Raw genomic sequence first — 20,859 nt, forward strand, 5'->3', positions numbered from 1 at the left:
TACAGGTTTATGATATATTTATTTTGTATTTATTTAGATTATTTACTCACTTCCAGGCAACATGTTTATGTTGTTTTTTTAATTTGCAATTGAAAGCATAAAATGCCTAATAATTAATAAAAGATTATGTAAAATATTATTTATTTTATTATCAGTTATTGTTCGGTATGGTAAGACAAAATGACCAAAGGGGTACATAAGTCAAAAAAGGTTGGGAAGCACTGATCTAAATGACTAGGAAAGAGGTAATTGTCAGTGATATCCCAAGTTCAAAGTATATAGGTTTGTGTTTTTGAATTACCAAGTTGCCAAGTTTAAAAAAAATTACTAGGGTGTAGTTAATAGTAGTAGTAGTGTAGTGAAACAGCGAATCAGTAGTGAACAAAATTGGGTAGGTACCTTCAGCAAGCAGGAGAACCTCTAGTGGATTTTAAATGTTACTGCCGTTCTGTGTAAAAGGCAGTTAAATATGCCAAGACCCACCTTATATTGCTTCAAATTGGTTTATATTGTGTGGGGCCTTCTGTGGTTGGTTACATTTAGGCACAAAGGACTGGTGGAATGATCTCTGATTAGTTATCTCCTTCAATCAATCAGAGTTACTCAAACTACGGCAAGCAGGATTGAATAAGAAATGTCATGTGTTGGGACGTGCGTGAAAATGGGTTAAATTAAGTGACTGTCACACTACACACAATACATGAAGCGTGGCAGCCCTGGAATTACAAAAAACTAATATGCGTAAGGTTTTAGATGCACATATAATGTGTGTAACATTCACATTTTTAGGCAATACAGCTTTCCTAGTTTAGTGTTTGGTATTTTTATCAAATGTTATCAAAACAGTGAAGAGTAGCCTTGGCACTGTTCTGTCTTCCAAATATTGGTTTTCTGCACTGGGAGCTCAGAAATATTGAGTGTTGTCCCCAGAGACATATCCCTTAAAATAGACCTACACCCAATGGTTCTCAGATTGAGTGCTCACAGTGTGTTATTGATTGCATTCTCTGATTGCAAAACACATCTTTATGCAGAGACGGGTGATTTTAAAAATTCTTAGTTAAAAAAAGAGAATTAAAGAATGAAAACAAATAAAATATCTTTAATGCAGAGAGAAACTTAAGTATTTTTGAGTCAGTCCATTTATCATGGGCAGGTTTTAACAGGCTTTTATCGAGAATCTCCTGTGTTAATTTATCCGTTGGTATAATTGCCAAACATTGAAAGATAAAAACAGTCTGAATCTCGTTAATTAAAATCTGTTCACATTTTTCTTTTTTAATTCTTTTTTTTTTTATGTTATTACATGTTTTTTTGTTTTTGTTTGTTTGTCTCGTGTACTGCTCAAATGAAACACCCCCGGTGGGATTAAAAAAGTGGTCTAAGTCTAAGAAGTAATTTAAGCTTTAACCTCAAAAAAGGCAGTATTCCCATATTTTTTATGCATTACATCAATCCAACCATATTCAAAAGGTTGAGTGTGGAATATTTTTTCAACGCCACGGTTTCCCCTGAGAGTCCACTTCCCGATCATTTACAGTCCTGCAGTCCTCCCCCACCACCCTGCAGCGTTTAGTTTTGTCTGCTGTAGTCTGCTGCAGTATAAGCAGGTGGAGACTGAATATAAGGGGGAGAAAGGCTCATTAAGAAAACGCGGCTCTTAGAGCTCAGAGGCAAAACAGATCAAAGCCCACAGAGAGGCTGATCCTGCTTGCGTCTCTGTGCTGGGCTCCTTCTATTCAAGCCCTTCTTTGATACTTTTTAATCACAAATCTTCCCTCATCTTATCCTGATTGAAACTTGTACATTTCTTGTGGTGGTGAATAACACCGACAGTAACTTTCCATTTCGCAAAAGTACAAAGTCCCTCACCTCATTATTCTGGAAACTAATGAGAGCCCTGACAGCCGCTGTAGTTTTTATGAATATTTAAGTGAGCAGGTATGCATCATTTATTTTAAACACATACTGTCCTCTATATTCTGGTAAATGAATGACAAGTTTTATTAGACATTTTTCCTTAATTCTTTCTTTTTCTTTTAGGGACCATCTCGAGCATAGGATGTTCTTACTATTTTAACTTCCTCTGATATTAACGATAGTCAGTTGATGGTACAACATGGATAGTATGAAATCAAGTAACATATACTGCATTTGCAGTTGAATCTATAGAAAAAAATAAACCATACATTTAATCAGGTTCTCCTGTTGAATTCCTGCACTACAAAAAAAAGCTACCTTTAAAAATTTCCTTAAAAAGCTAAGGTAAAGATTCTATCCGTGTTTATCTTAATCAGATTTTAAATAAGGTTTTTATTTGAATACCTAATTATAGGACTGAAACAACTAATCAGATTAATAGGATTATTGATAATTGAAATAATCTTCAAATAATTTAGTAATCCATTAATCGTTAACTGGAGTATAGAGACTCTAAAATATGACTTTAGATGACAGAGCAACCCACTTAGAGCAGTAAAAAATAAATATTAACATTTTGCATTTAAGATAAAAAGTTGTTTGTCTGTCAATATGATTTACCTGGTTTAATTTAGTAAAAGGTCTTCTTTAAGGAACATTTGGCTATCAGATTATTAATCAGTTAATCGAAAAAAAATAAACTGCAAAATAATCTTTAGTTGCAGCCCTACCTAATAAAAGCGCTAAAACCCCAAGAGAAATGCGATTAAATCCAGGACATTCTTCCTTCAAGGTAGTCATGTTAAAAACTCTGCCACCATCTAATTAACACTACAACTCTTCAACAGTTTTTTACACACTGCTTACCCAACAGGCTGCATGAGTAACATGATTTAAAACCATAGAACGAGTGGAAGGATGCAATGTTGAGCTTGCTGGATTTTTCAAACAGAAAAAAAAATAAGAAAACATAATTATGATGCTCTATATTCAGCTACATTTAAAGAATGAAAAAGTTTGAACATTGCACTGTTTTGCTGCTGCAAGGTCCTTATGTTCTGAATGGTGCAGCAAAGGGTTGACTTGCTGACACATGCACACATAATATGTACTAGTGTTGCACCGATACCGATACCAGTATCGGACGGGGCGCCGATACTGCCCTAAAATGGTGGTATCGGTATCGGCAAGTACCAACAAATAGGGCACAGATACCATTTTGAGAGCCATAAGTTTATTCAACTATTGTCGCCCACTCCAGGTAGGCAATAAAAACTTTTTATTTGTATTATCCAGCAGAACTTTTTATTAAAAAGTTCTAATGGATTCACTTCGTATTAGATTTTTTCCTGCTTCACAAAGGTAGGCTGCAGCTTGACAAAGCCATGATGGCAATTATTTTACATTATTATGGTATCGGTATCGGCCGATACTGTACAGCCAGGTATCGGGTATCGGTATCGGGGCCAAAAAATGGCATCGGCGCAACACTAATATGTACAGGCCCAAAGTCTCTGGGTAGATTTTATATAGAGTATGGTCAATTGGGATTTAGACCCTGTCATCTTATGGAGATGCAAACATTAGTCTAGAGAGGGTATCTGTCGAGCTGCAGGTATGTTGGTGTGACTGTCAGAGTATAAAAGGCAGATTGTTTTAATGTGTTGGAAAGGCTACACTGGCTCAAATACAGTATGCACTGGTTTTAACAGTGTGTTTAGAGTTCTGTATCTTAAAGCAGAACACTTCAAAGATTAGATCAGATGGGCCTCAGCAGGAGGAGATGATAATATCACTTAAGAACAGGAAACCGTAGCAAAATTCAGATTTAGAAATCAGAAAACAAAAAAAAAGAAGAGTACTTCGCTATATAGCTCTAATGAGATATTTGTTAGACTTAGACAAACCTTTTTGGCATTTTGTATACACTCTGTGTATACGAAACAAAATTTCTCACATGACATTTCCATTTCATTTCATTGCGTTCTGAACCCAAGTCTCCAGCACTGATTAACCCATGGTTTGTATTATAATTTGTCAATTAAAAGTTCCTTAAAGCTACAGTGTGTAATTTTCAGCGACATCCAACGTTCCAACTGCAGGCCGCAGCAACATGAACATTGCCCCCCCCCCCCCCCCCCCCCCCCCCCCCCCCAAAAGCACGGCGAGCGTTACGGGACAAAATGTCTTCCACGACGTCCGCATCACCTACCTTCTCAAGTGATGAGGTTTGTTTACATAGATAATTTTAATACTGCCATCTATTGTTCAGTACCGTCTCAGTTCATCTCTCTCAACTTGCCGCAATTACTTTCGAGCGTAATGGGCGATCTCGCAATCGCTAGTTTGTTGGCTCTGCGCTGCCGTAGCGCAAAGATGTCTGCCTCTATGGCTGCGAGACCCGCTCCTATGTAATTATAAATAACGAATTCTAAGGCAACGCAAATATTAAGGTTAAGAGGCTGAGCTCGTAGATGATGATAAATAACATAGTTATGTATAATATATTACATTTCTGACTGTATATCCCTGTAATTATTACACACTGTAGAAGATTTTTTTTTACAGAATTCACATGTGGTGGAACTAAAACTTTTCCACTTGAGGAGTTCTAGATAAAGCAAAATGATGGACAAAAATGTTGTTGTTTTTTATCGTAATTGAAAAATATTTATATATTGTAAAAAAATTTTTTACAATTTTGGTATATGCTCTAAGTGGGTTGCCCTGTCAACTTAAGGCGTTTGTTTTTAGAGTGTCTATACTCCACTTACGCTTAAACAATAAGTTAATTAGTTGACAATTATTTCAATAATTGATTAATCCGAGTGTTTCAGTCTTTGTTTTAATATGCTTATGGACTCTGTAGAATGTGCTTCTCTGCTTTGCCAGCCTGAGGATTTGGGTTCTGCAGCTGCAAAAGATAGATAAAAAGGAGCCAGTTCTCACAGCACCTTGCTGAGAAGCTAGTTCTCACAGTTTGTCATAATGTTCCTGCACTTCTCTTGTCCTTTGGTATAAAAGACAGAGGTTATATTGCGCCAGAGCTTACACTCAGATGTGGATGCTCTGTGTTACAGTTTTTGCTCTCATCTTGTACAAGATGCTTTATTAAAACTAAGTTATTTCACCTTAACAGAGCTCAGATAATCTTCCTTTTCAACCACAATCTGGCTTCTTGGATGTGGCAGAGAATCTGCAGTATTCTATAACCACCTGAACTCAGTCAGAGCTCCTCTAAGAAAAAAAAAAAAACACTGAAGCAGATCATGTCATTTTGGGCCAGAATTTCTGAGGAAAGATGGTGAAACTATCTGCATCACAGAGTCAAAACAATGTTCAGCCAAGGTGAAACCTTTAGAGAGGAATGTGTTTCCTGCAATGAAGTGTCTGGAGAATATTGAGGAAGAGGTATCTTCATTTACTGTGGATGTAAGCTGTCAAGGCACAGCCTTCACATCCCTTGCTGCCAACGCAGCAGAAGGGTTTTCCTGAGAAATCAGAGAGACCCTCCTGTCAGTAGTGTCTCTCCTCTAGCTTGCCTGCAGACTCTATATGCAGCTTTGGGCTTTAGCTCAGGTGTGCTCCAGACCATCAGGATATAATTATGGATTGCAGCTACTTGTGCTGCTGTTAAGGTTACAAAGTAAAAGAGGAGATTGTGTAAAAGTTCAGAGCAGGAGTTTAACACCACTGACAATAAGCTGTCCTGTGATAATATTGTTTGTGTGAATAGAAAGTTTCCACATGATGTCATGTCCAGTGCGCTGCAGAGAGCCTGGTCGCAGCTTTCTGCTTAAGCGTTTCACGTGAAAGGTTAAAAAAATGTATTTAGAATCAAGTGGCAACCATTAATATGTATTTTTAGTTTCTGGTGTTTTTTTTAAAGGGACTGTAAAGAAATATGAAGGACCCCTTACTTTTTGTCATAACCTACTGCCGCCATCAGCTAGGAGTCACATTTATGTTGTTACACTCTTGTTTTATTGTATAAATATGTAAAAAACAAAAAACAAAAAAAAAACTGTAACCTTCCTCATTTTATTCATTTCATCTTGATAACATTTAATTGTTTTCACAAACCTTACACTAAATTAAACTGCTTTTAAAGCTTAAACAGAACAGTGGAGTACTTTTTCCATTTTGAGGAGGTGGTAGGACTCATTAGCAACCTGCAGTGGCTTTTTCGCTACAATATATGGTCGGTTGAGTTTCTATATTCATTTTGAATAAGTTCCTACTAAAAATTGTCTGACAGTAAAGAATTTTTTTATATTTGGTGATCTACACTGAAAGGTCAAAATTGTGGATTGCCTGAAAACAGTAAATTTAGATTCCCCAATTTTCACAAACAAGCTCTGGAATATTTAGTTTACATATCCAGGTCTGACTGCAACATTACTTCACTGAGTAATGGTTTTAGTAGCCTAAAGACACTAAAGTTTCCATACATTTAGAATTTTCTAAAGTTGATGATGGCTGCCTTGTTGTTTACCTGGAATGCTGCAAAAAAATCCTTGTTTCTTCATGTTTTTGGCCCAAACATGGGTTAGTATCACAATTTTTTGATGGAAATTTCCCCTAACCTAACAACAAACATAATATTATGCAATTGTTTTCTTTAATAGAATTAATGTACTTCAAAATAAAATGTAGTTTTTGGTCAGAAACAATTAGTTGGATTAAACGTGATTACGGTACTCTATTATTGAAATATTTGTCAACTAATTTAATAACTGATTAATTGTTAACTGCAGTAAAGAGACTAAAACATGCCTTTAGCTGACAGAGCAACCCACTTACAGTAGTAAATATACCACGATTGTAAAACATCAACAAAGTGTGATCTATCCAGATCTCATCAAGTGGAAAAGTTTTAGTTTCACCTGGTTTAATTTTGTAAAAAGTCTTATTTAAGGAACCTCTTGCTATCCGATTATTAATCCATTAATCGAAAAATAATCGACTGATTAATCGCTTTACAAAATAATCGTTAGTTGCAGCCCTTCTTAGTTTTCATTTGTCAGATCTAAAATAAAACTTGAAGTTAAAAAGTAAATCATTCTTTCAAGAGAAACGCTTTGTGTTTTTCATGACAAAGTACAGCATTATGCTGGGGATATCACTTCCATTTCACCTTTCTCTCCTGGACTGATGGGAACAAATATTGCTTTTAAAAATTTTGCCCAAAAATGAAGATCTTTATCAACATTACCATGTATTAAAAATCATACAATTTAATTTAAATGGTAAAAATATATTTTTTTGGTAAAAAATGTAAACACATGGAAAGCAATTAGCCAGTAGAAAATGAAGAAAGAGGCTATTTTTTTACTGTGTGCACGATTGCATCAAGCTGCAGTGTTCACCAGACAGTTAATGTTTTTTTAAGATTGATGCTACAGTGTTGGTTTCTCCTCAAGCAATTTTGCATAAAACTGCATTATGTACATAACTGTGGTTCACTGGATCATTAAGACTTCAGTGAATTACACTTTCTGCAATTACCCATAAATCATGCAAACCTTCTCTGCAGTGACCAACTAACAAAAATCACTCTAAGAGAGCATCTAAAAATTCAAAAAGGAACCCAGAACAACTTCTAAAATACTACAGGACACACCTGCACCTGATAAATGTTAATGATTTAAAGATATGGAAGAAAATTGAAGCAATGAAAGACCTTGCCTGTTAAAAAATGGTCTGTCTTTAAGGTTTAGTGGAGGATGTTTTTTTTTCCGGTATGATCATCAAAATGGTCCTCCTAATTGTCAATCATTCTGGTGATATGTTTACATAAGACCGTCCTAAGCGCTAGTCCCCATTTTAACCTACCGGTGGAGAGTTTGACATAGTGGAAAAATTGAAAATCTTTTGGAAAGTAAGCTTGTATAAGTGATGCAAGCAGCAACCTTTAAACAAACATGTGTTTAATAGTGGTTTCCTCTCAGGAGCGGGTGCAGGGTTGTACATGTGCATTTTTTTTTAAGCGGAGAGGGAGGGCAGGTCTTTTCAAAAATATGCGAAAATACCCCACTACACCTTTAACTTAAGAGCCCTTTATTCCTTTATGTTACAAAGGTACTGCTTAATGCAAAAAAAAAAAAAAAAAAAAAAAAAATTCCAAATCTGATTGACAGAATAGATGTGTGAGAAGTTAAAATATTAGCTTTTTGCATGTTGTTTCTAAAAATTCCTAGGATTTAAATAAAGATATTGTTTAAATGGAGAGTTTTATGTTATTAGATTTTATTAACATAAAAAAGTATCCAAAGAAAAGTGAATACTCTAAATCCCATAGTGAGCAATCATTAAAAAGAGGTTGAACAGTTAGTTAAATTAAGGTTTTTTTTTGTTTTGCTACTAATTATTAAAGAGAATACTCAACAAGGTTTTTTTATTTGAAGAATTTATTTTTTAAACCTTTGAGAAAAATGAGTCAAAAACCTCTAAAATGAAAGAGCAACCCTTTACAGGTGTTACATTTCGATGAGGCTAAACAAGTAAATACTGAATTATAATGAGGTAAGAAGGAACCAAACAAGAAACTCTCCCGAGGAAACTTTTAATATAAAAGTTTGCTGCAGCTTGAGATAAGCTCTCTGTGAGTGTTATAATCAATCAGCCAGTGTGTCGGCCAGAAAGCATGAAGCAGGGAGGTAAAAGGAAGTTGGTGGCAGGAAACAATAATGTTGAGTGTATGGACCCATTTGGAGTCATTCACACTCTTTGTTACTGCAGTCTTACCCATGGGTATAAAAGTATGATCTCATTTTTTTTTTTCATTATTTTGTTCTTCATTTCAGCTCCTTGACATAAACTGGACTGGCCTCACCAATATTCTGGACATTCCTGGCCTCAAGTAAGTAAAGTTAAACTTGTTTTTCTTGTTCTGCAGCAGAAAATGCTGTTATTTTTGGACATAATGGAAGTTTTCAATGTATAGCTTTAGGGATGTTGGGTATATTCCTTTTTTCTTTCTTTTCTGTAAATGTGGTTGTTTTCTGTCATTATGGAAATGCATAAGAATTTGATCACATTTAAAAAACAATCTAGGTAACCATTTACATTGATGCTGAGATTCAAAGTAAATGTTCCAATTGACATGTGACACGCTAGAGAATAGTCTTTAACTGGACCTGGTGAAAAGCAAATAGGAGCTAATTAAGAGACACTTTCATCCAGGCGCAATTATTGGCTTCATTGTTAAGTGGTTTCCTTAATTATTTAAACTGTTTTGAAAGTGACACATTCATGAATACTTCATGTAATTTCTGAGATTACAGCAGCTTGTCACGTACCCAGGTCGTGAGGAAAGACTTGTTGACACAAGCAGAGCCCAGCGGATGCTTTCTTCCATCCCTTTGTTTCTTTGCTCTGTGGGGATGAAACTAATCAGCTGAACCTGCGTGCTGTGGGGTTTGTTGCCTGATGTAGTGGTGGGAGGCACTTGAAGTAATAGAGGAAGAAGCTGCAGTAGTAGAGGTACTCGGATATTAAAAGCAATGGGCTTTGTTATATGTAAAAACTGCTTCCCATAAAGCTTTATTATGTAGTAAAATGTTTATATCATACTGAATATGGAGCAGATTGTAATTACAAGGCGATGTTTTGCTCAGTAAAGGCGTTTAGAAAATGAGCAATGTTTATAACTGCAGTTTTAATGCTAAAATATTGTTTAATCTATTTAATGTCTTACCTTTTTTTGCAAAATGACAAAAGAGAGGGGAAACAATGAACTATAAAAGAAAGCGACATAAGCGATACCTTTACTTTTAGGTTGTATTTTCTCTTTATGCATTTTTAGGGCAATCATAAGTTTGGTGTGAAAATTATGGAAAACCACTGCTTCCTATCCTAATGTTGTCTTTCTCTTTGGATATACGTGTATTGTTTTTCTTTTATTCCTGGAAAAATTCCCTTCATTGTGCTTGTTTTGCCATTAGTGCCATCCTTCAGCACAGAAGCTTGGAGGTTTTAGTAACAGGCATCTCCCTTATGGTGGCTGAAAGATACAGCAGCCTAATTGAGTGGAAACTTTTTTTTTATATATATATAAAATAAAATACAAGGGGACAGACATGAAGCACTGTTTATGCTCTCCAATGTAGTTAAAATAAAACAATAACAAATAATGGGCCGAAATTCCTCCACGGAGATGTAAAAAAAGCCCTAGCATTTTTTGCAAACACTTAATGGACTTTTCTGCTGCCGAAGGAGGAACAACCAGTTATTAGGTTAAAAAGTCGATTGCATTTAAAAGTAGCCAGAGTTTGGTTTGCAATGTTGTTTCCCAACCTATAATGATGGATATAATTGATTTAGAACTGCCTGGTTTAGATTATCCGTTTATCTTTGTTAGATTTTTTAAATTTAAATGGTCTTGTACATGTAAGTTTCAAAACATCAAAAACAAAACAGATCCAATTTGCAAAGGCCACCTTTTCCCTGCACTGTGCAATAAAAGCTCTGGTATTGGAGGAGGAATTAAAATATTCTTCCGAGAGCTCTGAATATTTATAACAGCCTCATCTAGGTGCCAATGAATTCTGCTGACGTGGGAACATTTTACCGTAAAAAGGAAAACATTCTCCTTTTAATTGTACATGAGGGCACACTTGGGGACTATTAATGCCAATAGTATTTATCTTCTGTAAAAGATATATGTTTGCACTCTAACATATAGATTTTATGGCAATCCAGTAGTTGCTACAGCAGAAAAGATGGAGTGACCAACTAAACTATTAGTACAAATCATACAGTAACACTGCAAAGACAAATCCATGCAACTCAATGGCCAGAGAAAACCATTACCGCTATATTGTACATAGCCAGTAAAGCATGCATGTACTACAGATGCAGTTAGTAGAGGTATACGAACATAAATAACTTACACACACATAAACACACAGACATGTGGGAGTTCTGGTGTTTACAACAAAAGAGCTGAAAAACTGCAGCTACAAGCACTGATGCAGCAGGAATCCCTGTCGCTGGCTGTTTTAGAGAAGCTCCAGCTCTCTCAGCAGGCCATTATGTAACAGTTTCTCTAAATGATAAATGAAGAATAATTAAATGTCTACTTCCTCTTGGCACCAGAATACAGCGGCAAAGCATCTCTGTCTCTTCAAGTCATTTTGTTTCTTTATTTTAAAAGAAACTGGATCATGTTTTAGATAACACTTTACTGTTAAGGTGTGAGATTTTTTCTTTCTTTTAAATTGAGTGTTTAACCCTCCATAAAAACATCTCCACAGCTATGCATGAGCCCTCTGCTGTGTGTCTTGGTCTGTTTGTTCTTTTTTTCTTTGTTTATTGATGTTCTCCTAATGCCTTCAGCTCTAACATTAATTAGGTGACTACCTAAGGCAACTGTTTGCAAAAGACTGTATCTCAGGGTAATAAAAGGAAATCTTACTAAACAAATGGATGCCACATCTTTAAAAATCTTTTATTTTATTTTAAAATCAGGATGTCAGAATTTATGTTTCTTAATAAAATTTACATTTTATAGCAATGTAACAAAACATGAAGAAGTACAATGTCTGGGAATATTTCTGTGAGTAACCGTAAGTTAAGGCAATGCAAGTTTATATGTATTGCACAATTCACTACATGCGCAATTCAAAGTGCTTTACAAGAAGTAGATAATAAAATAGAGGAAAAGTAAAAGCAGGATGAAAGTAAGAACATTCGTTAAAAAGTTGAACCACAAAAAGCAGAATAAAAGCAGGTAAAAAACATGATAAAATCGAATAGAGAAGGAAATAACCCAGTTGGACCACAACCATAAGCTAATAATACCTCAGTTAACACTTTAACTTCAACAGTCAAAGGCAGCTCTGAACTAATGTTGCTTTTTTTAACTTCGACTTTAAAAAAAAACTCTATTCTGGGAATTTTTTCCAGGTCAGTGCAGCATAGGAACTAATTGCTGCTTCTCCATGTCTGTGTGGACAGAGAAGGCTGACATACACTGATGAAAAATCTGTTACGTATTAGGGTGCTGATCCATTCGGTGATTTATAGACTAAGAAGAATTTAAAGTCTATTCTCTGAGCTACAGGAAGCCAGTGGAAGGACTTCATAATCAGACAGACAGCAGAGTTTTGGATCAGCTGCAACTCACTGATGGACTTTTGAGACAAACCTATGAAGAATGAATGAGTTTATCTAGATCCTGCTTGGACATTAGTCCTTTAATCCTGGAGATGTTCTTCAGGTGATAAAAGGCTGACTGCCTTTATGTGCTCTGAAGGTTCAGGTCTGAGTCCATTTAAACCAGTCCAGCGCTGTACAAGAAAGGCTGACCCAGTTTCTCAGACCCTCTAATAAAATCGAGTGGTCAACAGTATCGAACGCTGCACTGAGGTCCAATATTACCAGCACTGTGGTTCTTCAGGAGTCTGAATTTATACAGATGTCATTGAACACCTTAATCAGGGCTGTCTCTGTGGTTGGCACGGAAACCTGACTGGAAGACATTAAAGTATATTGTCATTGTTAAGAAGATGTTGAACTGTTGATACAGGTTTTTCAATTAGTTACGCCGGATTTTTTTGAGTTCTCATTCAGAGATGTAGTGCATAATGTCATTTTGTTCTAAAATGTAATTTATGATGTATTTTAAGCTTACTGTTGACATTAATTTTAAGTTAATAACCCTAAACTGACTTTACATTATGAATAGCTTCAGAAAGTAACTGAGCCGGTCTCAGAATCAACCAAGTTACTGATATGCTGTTTTTTTCCTTTGCGACATGGATTAAAATTTAGTGATATCCTCTATTTTGCAGAGAGTGTGCTTCATAGTGATCAGTGGTTAAAGACATTAATCAGCTAGTAATGCTGAACCATTAAAAAGGTTTCTACAGCATTAGGACTACTGGACTGCTGTAACCTAATCTACCAGAAGTAGATTTTTAAAGCAGTGTTTATAGTGCAATATATTGTTTTGCTGCTGTCTGGTACCATAGCCTTAACCAGTCCAATGAGGGTTAAAGGGTCATTACATTGCTCATGAAAAGCTCTAATTATTTTAAATTCACCCAACATTAGACACAGAATTAGATTTTAATTCTTCTTGTTCTATTATCCCCTTATTTTCCAACTGACTTATTGGAAATTTCCTTTGTTCTTTAATCAATACGCTTGGATTTTTCTTTATTCTTATCAGTCCATCACTTTTTTTTCATTTCCTCAAACAAAAGTAAAAATTTTCCAGGAGATGTTATGTTTGCTGACCTGTCCAGGGTGTGACCCGCCTCTCGCCCGTAGACAGCTGGAGATGGGCACCAGCACCCCTGGTGACCCCAACAGGGATGAAGCATAACAGAAAATGGATGGATAGATGTTATTCTTGCTGGTAACTGGCATTGGAGGTTTTGGAAAGTTGCTGGTCGCTGCAGAAAATGTTATGAAATGTTATGTTATGTCCCTCATCAACAGTATTTTGTTTTAAATATGTATTCTTTGATTTAACATGCAAATAAATAAAGGTTCAGCCAAAGGGATTATAAACTTATTTAAGTCCTCATTCAGTACAGTATTTTAATTTAAAAGAAAGTCAAGCAGTTTTGAAATGAATTATGTATTGTTTTATGTTAATTTTAACGATTAAAGCCTTCAGCTAATGAAAACCTAAATCTAGGTTTCTTAGAAGATTGAGAATATTGTATAAAATATATATAACCATATATAAATAATTACCTAAAAGTAAGACCATTAGCTCTTCAGTACATGGACCTAATGCTGCATGGCATAGAGGCAGATAGCCCATGATGTGAGTCAGGATTGCCGTAAGGGCATAATGCAATCATTTGACATTTTTTAAATGTGTGTGCTTGTAGATCACTCCACTTGCCTACAAAGTTTCCTGAAAAATTACCCCATTGTGTTGGAATGTTGTTTGTTATTTTAGCATTTTATACAGTTTTTGCCTAATTTATAAGTAGATTAAGCCCTTTGTTTATGTCTCCAAAAGCAACGGTGGGGCTCAATGAGGAAGTTTAGGGCTAACACCAGCAGGGTTGTGAAAATAATTAGGTCCAAGATCCAGTGTTAATTAGTTTTTCTGTCGCTTTCAGATTCAATTCAAACCTCATTAACAGTGCAAGCATTTTAATGCTGTGTCCCTTTCTGTGTATTTTAGGAGTGGGAATTGTATTTCTTTTCCCTTAATGTTCTGATACGAAGCTTTGAGGAAAATTCACTAGAAATTAGAGTTGCCAGATTAGGTTATTTGATCAATATTGATGTGTCTTCACCACCCTGAGCCATTATTACACCAGCAGGAATTGTAGGATGGTCATGTTAGGTCAGGCTCTATTAAAAGCTGCATCAATAGTCACCATCTGGCTTTCTGATAAATTCCACTATACTACTGACAGTGCCAGTCTGTTTATGTCTGCTCATTGTTCCTTTGCTACAATTCTATTTAGGCTCAGAAAATATTAACAAACTAATAACAGAATCAATGCTTACTGTATATAACCTTATTTTATTTTATCATAATCAAATGTTTCTTTTGTGCATGTAACATGACTATGCTTCTTTAGGAAAATAAATTGGACAGTTTTAGCCCATGTCCTTGAGTTGTTGAATGTGTTGGCTCTTGAAGCACGGACAGTAAACATCTTGTAAAGGTCCCCCAATTTCAAAACTTTTTTCTTCCACTCAGCAGTTTTTAATGCAGTTTCTAACCGTTCAGAGTTGCCCTTTGGTGGCTAATCCTTCTTAACGTGTCATTAACTATTCTCTCTATTTATATGTTTATTTTAGATTTGGGGTTTCATTCAATGTTAGCCTATAATGATTTAAAATGGACAGACATAATGACAAAAAATCTCTAATTTTATAATGAATAAGCATAATAAGCAATAATCACTTTTTTAAATTTAAAGTGCTTTGATAAATTCCCTGTCATACTTTGAGTTGCACCAGTATTTTGGTACATTTTTATTAAACTTTGGTTAAAATTTCTTGCTATCAATTTTTTCTATTTTGGACACCTGTTCATTTGGTTATTTGCTAATTTTATTTAATTATTTGATCTGACTTCCTTTTAAGGTGTTTATATACTGTAAATCCTGGATGTTATTTGAATTTTGAACCCGTACATCAGTCCTGGCTGATCAGGGTCATCAGATTTTCATGATTTAAACAGACAGAACAATAACCTTGGGTGTTATTCAGCAAGACACCAATGATTCATCTTTTTACAGATTTACGTCACAAATTACATGCAGTCTGTTTTCATGCTGTGGCACTCTATCATATCACTGTATAAGTGCGAATCAAAGGGAATGGACTCATTAGGTTCTTTCTGACTAGATGTTATGTCCTGCTTGCAGCCTGGTCACATTTCTTGAAGCCCATATTGTATTTTCTCTGTTTGACTGATTGATGAATCACTTAAGAGGCCCTCTCAGAATTACAACTGATTGGTATCTGAAGAAATAATTCTTTAATCAAAATAGACACATCGTGTTATATTGACACTTCCTCCATAATCACAGCAATCTATCATAGGGGAAAGGCCTGACAGCTTAATGAAAGTTCATTCTAATTACATTTCTCTAGCAGTTATTGTAATTTTCCAGTATGCCCCTTAAAGCTAGCTTGATAAAAGAATGACAGTGGGTAATTTTATTTTTTCACTTCCTTCCTTGTCATCCCACATCTCTGAAATATTATGTAATCTAGATGCATCAGCTCAAAATTCCTGGCCCTATTCCTTTATAGCATAAAAGAATGAAAGTGAATATACCCATAGTGTACTCTTAATGCAATAATTGGTTTCCGTGTGTTTCCCTTATCCTACATTCTTACATCTCCACCCATCTTATTGTCCCTGCAGCGGCTTCTCCAACAATCTGATTCAAGACATAATCTACAGTTATGTGGTTTTGCCCAATCGAATAACAATCCCTCTGGTTGGAGACGAGGACCTGGCTAAGCTTCGCTTTCCAATGCCCAAGGTACTGAAGCAAGTCTCTGTATTTACCTCCGCCAAGAAGCTTGTGTTTTTAAGAGATGTTGTGTGTCTGTCTGTCTGTCTGTCTGTCTGTCTGTCTGTCTGTCTGTATACAGGATAACTTGAAAGGTTATGGAGTGATTTTAATGACATCTTTTGGTTATGATCTAGATCATAATCTGGATACAGAGATTTTTTAAAGATTCTCTAACATTGTGGGATAGGAATATTTGGTGGAACAAGCAGTTCACCACTAACCCAGAGGGTGGCAGCAGTGACTAATGACAGCCTCGGCATCAGACTCAAAAGTCCGGAGGTATTTTACTGAAGACAAAAACATAAGGAAAGGGAATGTTGTTGGTTTGTTAGCAGGATAATTTGAAAACGTACAAATGTATTTTACGGATTTTTTTTTATCAGAGGTGTTCCTCATGCTAAGGAGCGATTAATTAAAAATATTTTGATGATCCTGATCATCTGTGAGTTTTTGCATAAGTGCAAGTCACAATTGGGGGCAAATTTTGCTGTTTGGTAGAAGTCTGTGCTCCCCAAGTCCTTTTATAATTATATCTGTCATTTCACTGGACTAAGTCGCCTTTATTCACACTTTTGATTGAAATCTATGTTCTTTGAGCCTTAATGACTAACTAAATGAAACACCTTATATAAATAATGAAGAAAATGCCAACATTTTCCAACTAAAGGTTTTACAAGGTGCAGCCAGTTTAGAAATTATGATTAGTTCTCTGCAGTGGTATTTGTTTTGCAGAATCAGTGTTGGATTTGATAGTTTAGGCTGCATATAATACTTGTTTGCATTGTATGAAATACTACAAAGAGGTGTCGATGTGGCATCAGAGAATAATAAAATTAATAAATTATTACAATTTTAACATTTAAGAGATGATGTATAAAATAGTACAAAACATGAATTTATTATATTTTTTGTTATGATTTCTTTTTTCCAATATACATCCATGTCAGTTATGATCTGAAATGATGTGTACAGCAGCAGTGTGACTATGTGTTGCCTGCGCCCAAATTAAGGAGATAAGACATTATAAAGTGTTGAAAGTAAACCACTTTTCAGTTGCATAAATGGTCTGCTAATTATTTCAAGATTATTTGAATTTGTCTTTTTACCAAACTGGATTTTTAACTGCTGGTTGTGCTTAGTTATAAACAGTTCTTTCTATTTAAATAGAAAAAAATAGTTTCCTGTCAGATAATTATACAACCATCATCAAAGCTGACTTTATATCACTTTTAACTTGCTTCAATTAGGATTTAATTTCATTGTCTCTCGTTCTCCCAGCATCCATGAACACTGTCTGGACTGTTCATTTTGTCAAAAGACAAACACCTCAAGTTTCATAATATTACTTTTTCAAAATACCTTTAGAGTTTGCACCTTATTAATGTTTGTGTTGGATTAACATTTTCTCATATTTGTTCCCAATTTGTGCATCTTGCAGTTCAGATAACCTGTGTACTCTGAACTTTTTCAAGAATGTGTCTCTCTCCACATTGAAACATTGAAACTAATGTTTTTAAGTAACTCTCCAGACTTGAATGACCAGTTACACCATTTATCTTTCTGCTCTGCATATCACCACAGGGAGTTCTCAGGATTCACTTCCTCGAGGCTCAGGATCTGGAAGGGAAGGATCAATTTCTGGGAGGACTTATCAAAGGAAAGTCGGACCCTTATGGCATCCTGCATGTCAGCAATCAAATGTTCCATAGCAAGACGATAAAGGAGAGCCTCCATCCCAAGTGGAATGAGGTTTATGAGGTGATGATATTGACATATCAAAATAGAGGCCTTTTTTAATCTAATAATTAAAGGAAAGAGAATTGTGATTGTTTTTTTTTTCACATCATTAGTTTCCTCTATTTACCAAGCTCTCTAAATAAGCCTCTTCGTGTTTCTTTTCCTTAAGGCTCTTGTGTATGAGCCCTCTGGTCAACATCTGGAAATCGAGCTGTTTGATGAAGATCCAGACAAAGATGACTTCTTAGGAAGGTTAGCTTCCCTTTTCCTCTCCTGCTGTGTCTTTATAACACCTTTTCAAAGCAGAACATGATTTAATGCACTTCCTCTGTTCAGCTTGGGGATAGAATATAAAGTAAATGTCTAATAATGTAGCTATTCCTTAATATTTGTTCTTTTGCAGCTTAATCTTAATGAACCAGAATGATTATTCCCAGCTATTGTTTTAAGACTGAATATTATAGATTAATTGGACCAAGGCCATAACTCTACACTTTGTCCTATAACACTTGGCAGCAAATCTATATCTCTCCCCTGTATTATAATTAATTGGCCTGTTGTTGTTTTTCGTAACTGTTTTCTGCTTTGAATTTTCACTGCTTACTTCTAATTATTTGCAGCCTCCTAATTGATTTGACCAAGGTGTACAATGAGCAAAAGGTCGATGAGGTGAGATAAATGTTCCACTCTTTATCAAGCTAAAAGATGCATTGTCTGCTGCCCCTGCAGGAGAAAGAAATGATGTTGGGTTGATGCTGGACCGCATAGCTTAGGTCAAAACCAGAAACAGGATAAATCAGCCGCCCCAAATCTGACAGAAAAGATAGATTTTAACCACTGATAAACACATTTAGTCTATGTCTACAGCTGTTTTTCACAGTTTCTTTTAAACCTGACAAAATAGGTAGTGCTAAAAGCATCAATTCACACTTTTTCTCCAACTCATGGCTTTTTCTTGCTGGTGTCACCTCTGGCGAGAAAAAAAAGACATTTAATGTAATGGAGGAAGAAAAACAGAAACTTCAGTGGTCATCTAATTCTGTGACTTAGTATTTATGCTAGCTGGCTATGCTAACATTAATCCATACTAGGAAGTTGGTATTGAGAACTTCTGAGTTATGTTGTAAATCCAATATGCCTGTCTTTTGTGCATAGTGACACCAATAAAAAAGCTGTAAATCCTTACTTCTAAAGGTTCTTGTCATGTTAAACTAATCTAACACACAGTACTTCAAAAATACTTCTACATCTTCTTTCATTCAGTGTTTTAGTGCTCTGACGTTTTATCGTTTTTTTTCATTGTAGTATAGCCTGATCTTTTAGTAATACGTAGGGAATTGTATTTAAAGTCGTAGGGAAGTCATATTTAAATTTCAAATCATTCTGGCTTAAACGTATATTAATGTACTCTTTATTAGATGATACTTTCGCAAAAGTTTGAAAATTTGTATCTAAAAAAAAAATATCCTATCTTTTTCCCCGTTATTGTATGCAGGCCAGTTAGTTATATGTCAGCTTGTACACCTAAATTCGGCCGATCATATATCAACGGTCATCTGTCAATCAAATTTTTTTGCTTCCCTACAACTTTAACTCCAATAGATAAATCTCATTAATTTGCCTAATTTTCTTGATTTCTCATTTTCTATTATAGTAGTAGTAAAAGGCCGGATGTATAAATCTGATTTAAAATAAGGGAAAAAATGTAATCATAATGTGGTTATAAAACAATGTACAAGTTTTTTTTGTTTTCATTAAACTAGTACCCACCAAACAATTGTGTAAGTGTTCAGGTGTCCCTTTAAATAGATAATTCCTTACATGACAAAATTAATCATTTACTTTGTGCATTCACCAAAAAAAAAAAAAAGTTTTCTTTTGGTTGTCCTTTTAGTGGTTTGAACTGGAAGAAGCACCTACTGGCAAACTGCACTTAAAACTAGAGTGGCTGTCTCTGTTCTCCACTTCTGATAAGCTGGATCAGGTAATGCTAAAGTAATCAATAATTGCTGTTGTTTTTGTATTTACTGATTTATATCATGTAGATGCACACTCCTGTTTTCTTTTAGGTTTTAAGATGTGTGCGTGCAGACAGAAGCCCAACAAAAGATGGACTCTCGTCAGCTCTCCTGGTGGTCTTTCTAGACTCAGCTAAGAACCTGCCAGTAAGACGCTGAAACATTTTCTCTTTTAATGCTAGTAATAAAAAAGTTTCACTTAAACAGTATGTGATTATGTTTTTCTCTTGAGCGGGCTTCTGTTTTTCACTGTTGAAGCAGATTTGCTGCCTTTATCAACACTAAGCCCTTGTTTGTGTAAAGCTGGGATAATGCTTGTCCACATATCCATTACTTCTTTGATCACTACTGTTACACAATGGCACCCTCATTTATTCTCTGTGAGTTTTTTTATTTGATTTTCAAGACCTTGGAAAGTAGACGTACATTCAAATCCTTTAGCAAAATGTTAAAGGTTTCTATCTAAGGAAAACCAGTTGATTGCATCGACTCATTGACTAGAAAGATATCCCTCAAACCAAGCATGCTTGTAGAGACAGTGGAGAGGAAAACTTCCTTTTAGCAGGAAGAAACCTCCAGCAGAACCAGGCTCAGTGTGAGCGGCCATCTGTCGAGGCTGACTGGGATTCAAGGAGACAAACAGACAGAAAAAGAAGCAGAGATACAAAAGGCAAATGTCAACCAGCTCCCCAGGTGGCCCCGTCCAGGAAACGCACAACCAGGCAGACAAGCTCCAGGCCAGCTTCCATGTCAGAGGCTGAAAGAGAGCATATACAGCTAATCACAGAGAAACAGGACTGCACTACACAGGACAAATTATTTAAATTCGAAACTCTCCTATGCACATTTAGGTTTTTTCCATTAATGTTTATTGCTTTGTTACAATCTTAACATGGTATGTTTTAATTATCTTGGATTTTATACATAGGACCAAAACAGCTAATGCATAATAGTGAAGTAGAAAGAAAATTACAATTTTCAAGGTTATTTCAAAGTAAAACGTTTTGGGTATTATAGTGTTTTTTAGGCTCAAAATAAATGCAATCCAGATTTTGTGCAAAAAGAGAGGTTTTTTAAAAAATACCCTTTCGTAGAGCTATGTGTAACATTTTATTCATGGGGACTTTATTCAACAAACTGGGGAACATAATCAATGAGTATGACTAGTTTGC

The 20,859-nt window shown here is 35.4% G+C and overlaps 1 protein-coding gene across 3 annotated transcripts in view; it reads left to right on the forward strand.

The window, feature by feature from the left end:
- Nucleotides 1–20,859, forward strand: part of esyt2b (extended synaptotagmin-like protein 2b) — a 76,518-nt gene that overhangs the window by 40,346 nt on the left and 15,313 nt on the right. For all 3 annotated transcript variants that reach the window (XM_038297936.1, XM_038297937.1, XM_038297938.1), the window contains exons 7-13: nt 8,727–8,782; nt 15,779–15,899; nt 17,514–17,690; nt 17,839–17,921; nt 18,290–18,338; nt 19,564–19,653; nt 19,739–19,834. In XM_038297936.1, the coding sequence (XP_038153864.1) occupies nt 8,727–8,782; nt 15,779–15,899; nt 17,514–17,690; nt 17,839–17,921; nt 18,290–18,338; nt 19,564–19,653; nt 19,739–19,834 (672 nt within the window). The remainder of the gene's footprint in view (nt 1–8,726; nt 8,783–15,778; nt 15,900–17,513; nt 17,691–17,838; nt 17,922–18,289; nt 18,339–19,563; nt 19,654–19,738; nt 19,835–20,859) is intronic.

This window comes from Cyprinodon tularosa, unplaced genomic scaffold, assembly GCF_016077235.1.
Source record: "Cyprinodon tularosa strain WSP-4 unplaced genomic scaffold, ASM1607723v1 ctg4, whole genome shotgun sequence".
NCBI lineage: Eukaryota > Metazoa > Chordata > Actinopteri > Cyprinodontiformes > Cyprinodontidae > Cyprinodon > Cyprinodon tularosa.